The sequence below is a fragment of the Oncorhynchus keta genome, chromosome 32 (genome assembly GCF_023373465.1).
Source record: "Oncorhynchus keta strain PuntledgeMale-10-30-2019 chromosome 32, Oket_V2, whole genome shotgun sequence".
Classification (NCBI taxonomy): domain Eukaryota; kingdom Metazoa; phylum Chordata; class Actinopteri; order Salmoniformes; family Salmonidae; genus Oncorhynchus; species Oncorhynchus keta.
In genome coordinates this window covers 4,394,798-4,408,931 of record NC_068452.1, presented here as the reverse complement: position 1 = coordinate 4,408,931, position 14,134 = coordinate 4,394,798, and the positions used below count along the sequence as shown (strand labels likewise).

The following is a 14,134-nucleotide window of genomic DNA, read 5'->3' as shown; positions in this document are numbered from 1 at the left end:
TACAGTTGCGTCTGCCCAATCACAAGTCTCAAATTACATATTCGAATTTCTATTGGATGAGAGGTATTTCTAGATGTCCAGTAAAGACCACACGATTTTAGCATAACGTGTAGCTCATCTGAAGTTGTAATGGTTTTCATATAATCAATAACATAATCTATTATTTTTTATGTAAATATGATGGATTTACTTTACTAGTCGACTTTGTGTGAATCGTTGGAAGGAATACTGGACCGCAACATTTGGGATTTCTTCTCGTTAACCCACTATGCTAGTTTAGCTAGCAGCAGCTTGCTTCCTTGCTAATTTCATGGGTTGCCTGTGTTGGTGAGTATCTAGCTGGCTAGCTAATCTTAGTTTATGCTAGCAAGGTTAGCTTCAATGTTGTACAGTCAGTTAGCAAATAATAATTTTGTGTTATACCCGTTTCGAATATCACTCCCACACGTTTACTAGCTAGCTATTTTGACCATTTGTTTATGCTAGCTAGTTAGCTTTGCTGGCTAACTAGCTAACAAAAATCCAGATGCTGGAATTTGAGACAAATTACGGTAGCTTGCTAATATGTGTTTATCTCTATATTTCTTACAAAAAAGGTATATGTGTAGTTATCTATGATCTTTCATATTCTTATAGGATGTTGAAATGGAAAATTATAATGTTATACAAAACCAATACTGAAGTAGGTTAGCTAGCTTGCTAACCCAACTAACGTTAGCTGATATGATTATGTATGCTTCCTTTGTTTTGAAAAGGACCATAATAATGTTTGTTTCATCTGCATGGATGCACCATCTACAGCATTCAGGTGAAGTCATGAGTGGGACCAGTTGTAAAGCGAACGGCGCCGTCTACCCGGCCTCGACAACTGTAATGACCACGGTGAAGAAGCCGAAGATGGAGCAGATTCAAGCAGACCATGAGTTGTTTCTACAGGCCTTTGAAAGTGAGTTTCATGACTTTTTACTTATCAGGAAGTAACGATTTTAAGCCAGGTGGAAATCTTTGAAAATAACCGATTGAGTATAATTTGGATTTTATTACTCACAACTAATATCAATGACACTGACTAATATGAGGCCTATCTCTGACTAGATTTGATTAGAACGTGGACCTGGAACCATAACATGCATAGGATATATATCTGTGCGGCTCCGTAATACGTTACAGCTCTGTGAATACATTCATATCACAATTCTATTAAATTCTTACTAAAATCATAACAAATTATTGAGCAGGCTATGATTATTGTTATGATGTATTTGCAGAACCAACTCAAATCTACAGATTTCTCCGCACAAGGAACCTGATTGCAGTAAGCAAATATTACATCCATAATATACATGTATACATAATGTACAGATCTTTCAGAAAGTATTCACACCCCTTGACTTTTTCCATATTTTGTTACAGTCTGAATTGGATTACATTTCGATTGTGTGTCACTGGTCTACATAAAATAACCCGTCATGTCAAAGTGGAATTATGTTTTTCGAAATGTTAACAAAAAACGAACAAAAAAAGCTGAAATGTCTTAAGAGTCAGTAAGTATTCAACCCCATTGTTCTGGCAAGCCTTAAAAAAAACTTCAGGAGAAAAATTTAGCTTAACAGGTCAGATAATAAATTGCATGGAATAACTATGTGTGCAATAGTATAATGTGATTTTTGAATGACTACCCCACACATACAATTATCTGTAAGGTCCCTCGGTCGAGTAATGGATTTCAAGCACGTATTCAACCACAAAGACCAGGAAGGTTTTCCAATGCCTCGCAACGAATGGCACCTATTGGTAGATGGAGAAAAAAATAAGTAAAAATCTGATATTGAATATCCCTTTTGGGCATAGTGAAGTTATTAATTACACTTTGGATGGTGTATCAATACATTCAGTCACTACAAAGATACAGACGTCCTTCCTAACTCAGTTGCCGGAGAGGAAGGAAACCGTTCAGGGATTTCACCATGAGGCCAATGGGGACTTTAAAACAGTTCCAGAGTTTAACCTCTTAGATGTAATGGCAACTTTTATTTCCGCCTAAATAGACATACCCAAAAGGAGCTGCTATTCATGTGTAATTACATGATTCTGACATGCCAAAACATGCTATATTTGGAAAGAAGACAGCTGGGAGATTGAGGAAATGATCAGAAGATGGATAGGAGTTACATCATTTAGAATACACAAGATCAAGCACACACAAAATAAAAATACAATTATTTTGAAAGTAATCTTTCATTGACAGGCTATAAGTGAATTATTGAGGCCCAGAGCTGGAAACACATCAGATGGCTCCCACAACATGTGAACAATATCAGGAAAAAAATGGGATTTATAGACCTAACAACTAGAAATGGGCAGATGTTTTCGTAAGTGGTGTTAGGTGTGGTCACAGGACATTTCCAAGTGTCCCTAAACTTCTTCAACGTGGCATATGTCTGTAAATTAGATAATTCCAGTGCTATTACATATTTGCAATCCCTAAATGCTATTTTTCAGTATAAAAACAATTTATACCATATCAACCTCACTCAAACATTGTGGTGGTGTAATGTGGTATCCAGGTACATTCACATGTCCTTTCAACCTCTCCAAATTGTCAGAATGTGGTTAATTGCACTGTTTTTGCACACTGGGTGTGCCTAAAAGTTATTTTTCACTATAAAAACTAAATTTCTACAACACCAACCTCTCTGAAACATTGTGGTGGTGTCGGGGGACATACAGGGGATATCCAAGTGTTTTTTTTCAACCTCTCCAAAGTGCCTGAACGTTTAGCCTAGACATGTCCAATGTATTGGACCCACATACAAATGGACTGTTTACAATAACAAAATAAAAGCAACAGATGTGCATTCAAAAATATATATAAATGTCTTATCCAACACAAAGTTGGTTACACATGTGTCCTTCACTAAAAACGGTGCAAAAATAGAAATAAGCTGAACTATTTAGAAATTACATTAGTTTTCATTTTACATCCCAGGTCTAGATGATTAGATTTCACTTTCAGCATAGCTTGTGCATGTCGTGATAGTCTTTGAAGCAGTCCATCTCTGCCAGGAAACAAAAAGCGGCTCCCAAACGTCATAATCTAAATCGTCTGTATCCTCCACTCTGTGGTAAATAAAATAAAGAGATATATATTGTTGTAAGACACACAGAATTACAGTTGACTAAGTTGACTAGATTTACAAAATGACATTACTGTGAGGGTAAAACAACATGCCTTTATCTGTGCGGTGACTCGCATAGGTGTGAAGCGTGCACACACACAATGCAAGCAGTAACACTTTGGAGACAAAGGCAGAGATGAGAACCACAAATAAACAATGGCCATGAGAGTTTAGTGGCCTTTCCAAAGTTACAAGGGTGAAACTTAGAACAGCAAACAGTGAACTAATATGAAACAGACGATAACAAAATGTAACATTTTGACTCTCGAGGCTAGTGATCAATTATGGTAGGTCACAGGGGCGGCAGGTAGACTAGTGGTTAGAGCGTTGGGCCAGTAACCGAAATGTTGCTAGATTGAATCCCCAAGCTGACAAGGTAAAAATCTGTCGTTCTGCCCCTGAACAAGGCGGTTAACCCAATGTTCCTAGGCCGTCATTGTAAATAAGATTTTTTTTTCTTAAGTAACTTGCCCTGGTTAAATAAAAAACAGGCAGACAAATAAGACATCCTCATGATCTGTGGAGTCCCGGCTTCCAGGTGTGTATTGACGTATTCTGCGTTTATTATGTTTATGCTTCACAACGCGAACTGCAATGGAGGTAGCAGCCATCTTGAAATGAGGTCATCTGCTTGGGTGCCCTTATACATGCGTATGCCCATATATGGTAATAAGCGATACCAATTTTAAGGCACAGGTCAATAGCCAAGACACTCGGCTTTCCGCAGACACCCTTCTTTTGCAGATAGGGGCTACCGTTCTCATACCAGACTGAATTGAATAAAACAAATCTAATAGACTTACCCAGAAAGACTCATAGCTGTGTTTGTAACATGTATTGACTCAAGGAGTTGAATACTTATCTATTCAAAATATATTAGTGTTTTATTTTCCATAAATGTGATTATTATTATTTTTTTCTTTCTTCCACTCTGACATTATTATATTATGTGTAGATCGTTGACCAAAAAATATTAAATATATTTCAAACCATTTTTGTAACACAACAACATGTGGAAAAAGTCTAGGGGTGTGAATACTTTCTGAAGGCACTGTGTACATATAACAATAGATATATGCATGCATTTTCTTTTCTTTCTCATTTTCACAATGTCTGGTATATTAATGATTTACCTCCAAATGCTTCCATTTTAGCCTATATTCTTGCACAGGACTCTTACCTTCATGACCCACAGAAACACTCGAACAAATGCCAAAAGGTAACATATTGTTCTCTGATTGATCTGAAAGGGATCAGATAATTTTTTTATGGTAGACATTAAGACATTAATCAGAGATGGTATAAAGTAGAACCTCAAAGATAAGATCATCAAACTTACAGACTGGACGTTAACCAAACGGTCAATATCAAACTGGGGCATGTATTAATTGCAAAAACCAACTTATGTAGACTACACACAAGCATACACCTTGCTTACACGTGTAAATACACTTATATTTTCTATAAAGGTAGACACGGTTGTCAAGATGACTTCAAAGTTACGGGCGGCCATTTTATGGACCTCTATTCCCGACGTGTTCATATCTTTGAGGTCCTACTGTCCTATTTATTTATTTATTTATTATCTCATCAAAGCTAAAGCCACTTCTAAGGTCTTCATTTGTGCTGTGCTTGAACTTGTGTGCTCAGGAAAACGTTCAAGGTGGATGACATGCTGCTCAGAGTTGAGAAGATGAAGGGAGAGCAGGAATCTCACAGGTAAGAGTTAGGAGACTATTAGAAGTTTTAATGGTTTATAATAAGTTAACTATAACTATATGACTCAATACTTTTCTTTTCTTTAAATGTATTTTATTTGAGGTGTTTTCACTTTATTTAGACAGTAAAGTCATCGGAGGTGGAGGCTGGCAAGTAGGAGAGAAACAGTGGGAAGGGTGGGGAACCGTATATGTGACTTGTGCCTGGGAGTGTTACCACAGCTCTGCGTCCTTTCTGACTGTATTACTGCCGTTTCTTCTAGCTTGTCCTCGCACCTGCAGCTTACCTTCACTGGATTCTTCCATAAGGATGGTATGCCCGTCAATACTCTCATATTTGCGCCGTGTTCAAATGCAATGTATTTGTAGGCCTTGTACCAATGTGTTGGTGTGACATTTGTACAAAAACGGAAGAGACAAAAGGATGAAACATAAGACACACTTTTCACTTTCTCCCTCTCACAGAAAAGCCATCTCAGAATTCAGAAAACGAACAAGGCTCGGTCTCTCTAGAGGTGCTACTTGTCAAAGTCTGCCATAAAAAACGAAAGGTAAAAACCAGGCTTCGTTTCGCTCTCGCGTTGTCTCAGTCAAGTGAAATTGGTTATAAACCAAACTCCTAACTCAACTCCGAGCTAAATCCTAACTTTTCTCCTGTAAACGTTGTTTTCCATAGGATGTCAGCTGCCCGGTGAAGCAAGTGCCTACAGGTAAAAAGCAAGTGCCTTTAAATCCTGACTGCAGCAAACAAACCAAGCCCGGCTCCCTGCCCTCCCTGCTGGTGTCCAGTAACGAGTTTGAGCCCAGCAACAGCCACATGGTCAAGTCCTACTCGCTCCTGTTCAGGGTCTTACGCACCGGGAGGAGGGACATGAACGGCCTTGTGAACGGCGAGGCCAACGAAAACATAGGCAAGTAGTTGCAAAAACACCCTCGGGGATGTTGGATGACTCACTAAAATTGAATGTCTGTGTTTGTTTGGCGAGAAAACAGATTAGTTGTAGGGAGACTACCTCATGAAGGTAGTTGAGAGAATGCCAAGAGAGTGCAAAGCTGTCATCAAGGCAACCGGTGGCTACTTTTAAGAATATAAAATATATTTTGAATTGAACACTTTTCTGGTTACTACATGATTACATATGTGTTATTTCATAGTTTTGATGTCTTCACTATTATTTTACAGTGTAGAAAATAGTAAAAATGATGAAAAACCCTTGAATGAGTAGGTGTCCAAACTTTTGACTGGTACTAATATATAGATAGGTAGATATAAATAATATGGCGACCATTTTGTTTTGATGACGTGACATTATTTTCATGGGGCAAATGTCTAATTTTTGTTTGTTTGGTGTCTTTGCATGTTTAGATGTGACAGAGGTGCCCAGCAGAAAGAAGAGAAGCTCCACCCACAGAGAAGATGGAGAGACCACAGAGACCTTTGTTGCACAGATGACCGTCTTTGACAAGAACAGGTAAACAACATACCATAAATGGCAAAATGGTAGCCATTTATCCCCATGTGGCAACTGTCATTACCAAGTTGCTGCTGCACTTTGACCTCAAGGATATTTAGCCACTTGCGAGTGGCATTTTAAGGTGCTATAATATCTGAGCCCTATTTCTGAATTGAAACTACAACCACATATATTCTATAACTGTTCACACTCGATGTTAAATGCATTACTCAGAGCATCTAGTTAATAAGGGCCCTCTGCCATGTGCAGGAGATTACAGCTGCTGGATGGGGAATATGAAGTGTCCATGCAAGGGATGGAGGACTGCCCCGTCAGCAAGAAACGAGCCACATGGGAAACCATTCTGGATGGGAAGGTGAGTGGGCCAAAGGCATGTGTGTGTGCCAACCTAGCAGGCTTTGGTTTCAGACCAGCACTAAAAATGCCTGATTTAATTACACTAATCAGTCTTGATAAGCAGTTGATTAATTGAATCAGGTGTTGTTGTGCAGAGCTGAATCAGGTGTTGATGTGCAGAGCTGAATCAGGTGTTGATGTGCAGAGCTGATTCAGGTGTTGATGTGCAGAGCTGAATCAGGTGTTGATGTGCAGAGCTGAATCAGGTGTTGATGTGCAGAGCTGATTCAGGTGTTGATGTGCAGAGCTGAATCAGGTGTTGATGTGCAGAGCTGAATCAGGTGTTGATGTGCAGAGCTGATTCAGGTGTTGATGTGCAGAGCTGAATCAGGTGTTGATGTGCAGAGCTGAAACAACAGCTTGCCCAATCAGTAGCTCTCCAGCACCAGGGTTGGGGACGACAACTATACTATCAGTGGAGTGTCCCCACATCGAAATGTGTGTATGATGGTACTGAGACAATGTTTCCTGCTCTGCTCCCACAGAGGCTGCCACCGTTCGAGACGTTCTCTCAGGGACCCACGCTGCAGTTCACTCTGCGCTGGACAGGCGACGCCAGCGACAAGTCCACAGCCCCCGTGGCCAAGCCCCTGGCCACACGCAACTCTGACGGCTCCAGCCCCATGGAGAGCAGGCCCAGCACACTCAAATCTGCCCCCCTGGGTAAGAGACACAACACACTCAGTAGCAACTTGCTTGGCTTTTACCCTAAAGAAACAACACATTGTAACCTCCCATTTCGATTCACTCACACCAATTTCAGTTTGCTGTTCTCTTGCCTCGACATGACTCTAAATGTGTGTAGCTAAGGCTGGGTTTACACAGGCAGCCCAATTCTGATCGCTTTTTCATTCTTTGGGGTTTTGACCAATCAGATCAGTTCTGAAAATTATCTGATGTAAAAAGATCTGATGTGATTGGTCAAATGGCCAATTAGTAGGGGGAAAAATTCAGAATTGGGCTGCCTGTGTAAACACAGCCTTGGTCACCATCCAACCAATACTAGAGCCATAAATATACTATGACTTTAACTTTATAATAAAATTGACCAGACCGATGCAGCTGCATCACTTGCACAATAATGTCCCTAAAAATGGTTTGTGCTCTCTAATAACCTCTGACTCCTTCATCTGTCCTTCCCCTCCCTGTTGTAGCTGTGAAGGCCTCTGTCAGCACAGACATCCAGATGAAAAAAGAACAGATCCTGTGTGAACCCAGGCAAAAACTGCGTATATTTTACCAGGTCTGTTTATGCATCAATATGAAATGTTTCACAGCGCTTTACACAGTAAGGGGGAAACTCGCCTCATCCATCACTAATGTGTAGCACACGCCTGGTTATGATTGTCCTGATACATCTCTAAGTACAGGGGAAGAGTAGGGTAATATGCTTAAATGTAAAACAAGATCTTGTTTGAGCATCACTCAGAATGGTTCAGTTATTAATAAACCAGTAATGAACTTCCATCTTTTTGTCCCATGGCAGTTCCTGTACAACAACAACACGCGGCAGCAGACAGAGGCTAGAGACGACCTCCACTGTCCCTGGTGCACTCTGAACTGTAGGAAGCTTTACAGCCTGCTAAAACACCTCAAACAGTCCCATAGCCGCTTCATTTTCAATTACGTGGTGAGAGACTAGGGCTTTGTGTGTGTGCGTGTGTGTGTGTGTGTGTGTGTGTGTGTGTGTGTGTGTGTGTGTGTGTGTGTGTGTGTGTGTGTGTGTGTGTGTGTGTGTGTGTGTGTGTGTGTGTGTGTGTGTGTGTGTGTAGGATTCCTATATTTGAACGTTTTCCTATTTCAGCATGCTTATAAGGGAAGGACTTTCAACAAGCACAACACTTACACAAATGACTGATTTTAGCTGAGAGAATTTGATGATTAAAAAAAATTGTGGGGGCTGTTTTGTTAGACTTCAGTGTGACTTTGGACATTATCGATCATAGTCTGCTGCTGGAAAAACATGTGTTATGGCTTTACACCTCCTGCTGTACTGTGGATAAAGAGTTACCTGTCTTAACAGAACACAGAGGGTGTTCTTTAATGGAAGCCTCTCCAACATAATCCAGGTAGAATCAGGAATTCCCCAGGGCAGCTGTCTAGCCCCTTACTTTTTTCAATCTTTGAGTAAAGCCAGTGTGTCTATGTATGTGGATGACTCAACGCTATACAGGTCAGCTACTACAGCGACTGTGAAATGACTGCAAAACTTAACAAAGAGCTGCAGTTAGTTTTAGAATGGGTGGTAAGGAATAAGTTAGTCCTAAATATTTCTAAAAACTAAAAGCATTGGGACAAATCATTCACTAAACCTCAACTAAATCTTGTAATAAATCATCTGGATAATTGAGGTGACTAAACTGCTGGGATTGAATTGTCATGGTCAAAACATATTGATACAACAGTAGCTAATATGGGGAGAAGTCTGTCCATTATAAAGTGCTGCTCTACCTTAACAGCATTACCACAAAGAGGGAAAATTGCATTTGGCTCAGAACAGGGCAGCACGGCTGACCCTTAGATGTACACAGAGAGCAAACCTTAATACTATGCATGTCAATCTCTCCTGGCTCAAATACTAATACAAATACTATTAACCTATGCTAATTTGGTCTTTTGATGAACCCTATACAGGTCAAAAAACAACAAAAACAGTTAAGAACAAAGAGATTTTAAAGCCATCTGCTACCAAGTACCTGGCATGCTATATGTTGATTATTTGAGTTGTCAAGGATACTGAGAGTTTGATAGTTATTGTAATTGAATTGATGTCCCCCTGTGTGTCTCCAGCCTCACCCTAAAGGTGCTAGGATAGACGTGTCCATCAATGAGTGCTACGACGGCTCCTACGTGGGCAACCCCCAGGACATTCACAGCCAGCCCGGCTTCGCTTTCAGCCGCAACGGCCCCGTCAAGAGGACTGCCGTGACACACGTACTGGTGTGCAGGTAAAGAAGGCGTCTCCTGTCTCCACTTTCACCTCACTGGCTCTCTCACCCTCAGTCAACCAGTAGCACGGCTTGCGTGTCAGGATCAAAGCACTGAAATAAAAAATATGGTCAGCCTCCGGGGTAATCATGTGAAAGGATTTTAGTTCTTGTATTTGCTGTATGCTTAAAAAGTAAAACTGCAGTTTTGATTGGCTAACGTGTTTCATATATCCTCACTCTGGTGGTACCATCGCAGCCATGGGGCTAGTTGAGAATGTGTACTATTTGTCCACTAGCTTGCCTGCGTGTGTGTACCTAACCACAGCCTCTGACCCCTAATGCACTGCTCCTGTCTTGTAGGCCCAAGCGGACGAAGCCCAGCCTGTCAGAGTTCCTGGAGTCTGAGGACGGGGAGCTGGAGCAGCAGAGGACCTACGTGAGCGGACACAACCGCCTGTACTTCCACAGTGACAGCTGCATGCCCCTCAGACCCCAGGAGATGGACGTGGACAGCGAGGATGAGAGAGACCCTGAGTGGCTGCGAGAGAAAACCGCCACGGTCAGTCCCTCCGCTCACACTGTCACTCAGTCCGAGATTATGTACAATGGAGTAGAACAGAAGAGAATTAAAAAATAAATAAAAAACATAACGACTGCCTGATGTTTATACAGAATGGCCCATATCTTAACTTGAAATAGGTGCATGTCAAATGAGTGTCCCATTGATGTCAATGTATGAAAATCGAGCATCTCAAGATAGGATTACACCCTATATGAAGCCAACAGAAATGAGTGTTGGGCTTCAACTACAGCTGGGCCTTTGCTTCCCTTATACTAAAATGTACCTTCTGGTTGTGTTAGTAGATTTTGGTATTTTGCGTTGACTAATTTACGAGTGTTCCACCCACAGCAACTGGAGGAGTTCACAGACGTCAACGAGGGCGAGAAGGAGGTGATGAAGCTGTGGAACCTGCACGTCATGAAGCATGGGTATGTACCTAAAAGCTGTGGGTATGTATCTCTAATCACTAGCCTCTTACGGCACTATCGTAGATAACTTAGAAATACACATACAGCCACATCACCTTGAAGAGTTTACCTCTTAACATGTGCTATAGATGGTGTTTAAGTAAGGATAAAAACAGTCATCCTTGTGTTACTGTAATTTAGAAATCCACATAAAGCCATGACACTTTCAGAGTTTACATCTAACATGTGATACAAATAAAATAAGATAATGTATTTAAAAAGTTGTCCTTAATCTGACTCATTCTGTCTCCAGTAAATCAGTATTCTAACCTCATTTCCTCCCGTTGTGTTCTGTTTCCTGTCCGTATCTAGCTTCATAGCCGACAACCAGATGAACCAGGCCAGCATGCAGTTCGTGGAGAAGTGCGGCGCCTACATCGCCCGCCGCAACCTCTGCCGTAACTTTCTGCTGCACCTGGTCAGCATGCACGACTTCAACCTGGTCTCCGTGGCCACCATCGACCGCGCCATGTCCCGCCTCCGCCACATCCAGGAGGAGCTGCCCGACGCCGGGGCCGACGACCAGGCTGACCGGGCCCTCATGGAGGGCGCCTGCAATGGCACCGCAATCGCCTGCAGCTCTGGCGGGGGTGGTGGGACCAAGCACGGCAAGAGGACAAAAAGCTCCGTGACTGACTGACTGAACTGATGGCGTTTTGGTGGCAGCAGTCGATCCGACCCATTCATTTTTATAACGGTCACCCTTGGTGCTTAGCTAGGTGGGAGGAAGATGTCAATGGCGGATTGTCTTGAATTGACTCAAGACATACAAATATAGCTACACACACACACAACACAGGCATATGAAGACTCACTATAATGTGAGGTTTTACCAAGTCATTATGCACCGTAGCCAGTTTAGTGATTCTTGGTGGTTTCGGGGGGGTGAGGAAACTGGGGGGATCACTTGAAAGGTATTGTTATCATGGTTTGACTGCCTTTTGTTATCACATTGTAATCAGAAACTGTATTGAGTGGATATACAGTAAGTCATGCATTTTAGTAACATTGTCACTCCTGATGATCTGTATCCCATAACCCTGTCTGTTTGGCTCTAATGATCCTTTTAGTTGACTCTTGTTTTAGCACTTGGTAACAATTTGAATTAGTGAATTGTTTTCAACTTGAGTTGAATTACCATTTTTATTTTATTCTGTGCAACTGCATCAATTGTCAGATTCACCCCATCTGTCTCGAATCCCCCTGAAACCTTATCAGGATTGTATTTGTTTTGATTTGATGTATGTTGTTTCTCATGTTTCTGTTGATACTATCTTGAGTAATGGAGGATCCGTGGACTGATATTTTCCACACGACCGGATGCTACTCTCTGCGTCCATAGCTTGAGGATATTAAGCCAAGATGAACCACAAACTGCCAGCACACTCACCCTTTTATGTAGACTGCTGAGCTCTTCTACAGGGGTGTGTTCTCTAGGAACCAAGCGGAAGCAAACTGGACAAACCAGGGAGGGACCTACCTGCATTTGTCCAATAGGGAATTCTTGTTTTTGTTGCAAAAAAAAACATTTCTGTTGCAAAATGTTTTGCCACGGTTTGCTACTATGTGCACTAATGAATACACCCCAGAAAACAGGACAACAACCTATGGATGTTTTTATGACATGCTGGAACCTGTATTATGGTTAACTAGGCTTGAGGCACATTGGGAACTCAAGCTGTTTTTGATGTTCATTTATCTTCATAAACGGGTGAGATAGGAAGTGTTGGACAACACTCCTTACAGACACTTTGTATACATTGTAATAATGTCAATATCTAGCTATATCCCATTGTGAACCTGATTATCACTGATTATGGACATGTAGGATTTTTCTTCAGAGGCAATATGCTGTTTGTTCATTGGAAATGGGTCCTAGTTGATACGTGTCTATCCTACTATTAGGCTCTGTTTAAATGCCAAAGGGGGTGATTTTCAGTAAGTCTCTCAGTTCTGTGTACATTTTTTTGTTTGTTGCTGCATCATTTCAAAACGTTAAATGACGAGCGGTGTATAAGCCTTAGCTGTGTTTTTGCGTTGTGTTAGTGCACAAATTGAACAAAAGCAGTAGTTTTGGTGCTTCGTTGGACACCTTTTCCCTCAACTCCATGGACCAGTCTTTTACTTCCTTGTACCTTTATGCACGTTTTTGATCGGCTGGATATAAGGGTAGAAAACAATCATTTCACCGTATTATCAAACCACCGTTGGAAGTCGTGAACTATATTATAAACTTTGGAAATGGGGATTTTATATTTAAAATAAAATACATTTGACCTTGTCAGTTTTCTTTATTCAACTGATATCAACAGTCATAAAAAAATGGAATATGTTCAGAAAATGTAGGTTAGCCTACTACCAAAGATTTTGTAATTAGAATAAAAACCTTTTTATATAAATTCTGCAACTACAGTGCATAGGGGTGGGACCAAATATTCGTGACGTGATACTCATTACTATCTGATTGGTTGATCTGGGTTTGGCGCGTCTATTTGAACATACGGAAGTTACACATTATCGAAACATTTCGCTGCGTGTGCTGATTTTTGTTGCGTGAAAAGCTGAGTTATGAAATTAGCGTAAGCGTGTTTAAAGTACATTTATCGGTAGGCTTTCATTGACCTGTTCAGAAGATCATATCAGAAAATAAAGTTTGCTAACTAGGTACGTCTATGTTGTTACAATGTGTCAACGGTTGTGAAAGTGCTATTTTATAGGTAACTATATTGCAGCACCTGTTACAATCTGGCACTACGAAGACAGAAGTGAAAGTAATTTTAATTTTGCATTCCCGTTATATTGAATGATATGAATGCCCTATTGATGTGATGACCATAATGGTCACATCTTCAGAAAGGAATTTTATACAGTATTTTTTTTCTTCTGTTTAACCTTTAACCTCTAGGCAAGAAAGATGTTCTTATCGCCCCTACTTGGCCACAGAGAAGGCTGGGTGCCCAAAATCCAATGACATCACAAAGTACTTCAGTATAACCCCACAACCTCTTGGGAGGAAGAGCCTAATTTCTGAGCAGGTGAAAGAGAAACCTAAGATGGCGCCTTGTCATATTAGGGGGTCTTATGATGAGGTGCCTCTCTCTGTCACGGTCAACCAGTAGGCTGCACAGACTCAAGCGAAACAGGTACCCCAAAGCAAGAACAAGAACATCAAGGATAGCCCCTGCTCAGACCCTCCTAATAATGTTATAGTGATTTCAGAGTCAAGCTGCTCCAGTGCTGACAAAGCATTCAGGAGCAGGGCAGTGATGGGGTCTGTGGACCTGGCTCAAGTCACTAGCCGATGCCATGGAGCAGGAGTTGGACTCACATCTGGCCAGAATGTAATAGCATGTACCCTCACAATACAAACAGTGGTGCAGTCTGCCTCTGGGACAACCAGGGTCTCG

The 14,134-nt window shown here is 41.2% G+C and overlaps 1 protein-coding gene across 2 annotated transcripts; it reads left to right on the top strand.

Annotated features, from left to right (window-relative positions):
* The first annotated feature begins 79 nt into the window (after positions 1 to 79).
* LOC118364854 (polycomb protein suz12-B) lies at positions 80 to 13,008 on the top strand. 2 transcript variants are annotated; one of them, XM_035746629.2, is made up of 17 exons: positions 80 to 327; positions 802 to 946; positions 1,269 to 1,315; positions 4,334 to 4,398; positions 4,830 to 4,898; positions 5,161 to 5,210; positions 5,363 to 5,448; positions 5,574 to 5,808; positions 6,264 to 6,369; positions 6,622 to 6,727; positions 7,254 to 7,431; positions 7,923 to 8,011; positions 8,255 to 8,398; positions 9,559 to 9,716; positions 10,059 to 10,257; positions 10,609 to 10,709; positions 11,040 to 13,008. In XM_035746629.2, the coding sequence occupies exons 2-17, from the start codon at positions 817 to 819 to the stop codon at positions 11,365 to 11,367; spliced, it is 2,091 nt and encodes a 696-aa protein (XP_035602522.2). In that variant the 5' UTR covers positions 80 to 327; positions 802 to 816; the 3' UTR covers positions 11,368 to 13,008. The 2 variants fall into 2 exon arrangements, with proteins under 2 accessions (XP_035602522.2, XP_035602521.2); XM_035746628.2 differs by lacking the exon at positions 80 to 327 and having other exon boundaries at positions 787 to 946; positions 10,609 to 10,688.
* The last annotated feature ends 1,126 nt before the right edge of the window (positions 13,009 to 14,134 follow it).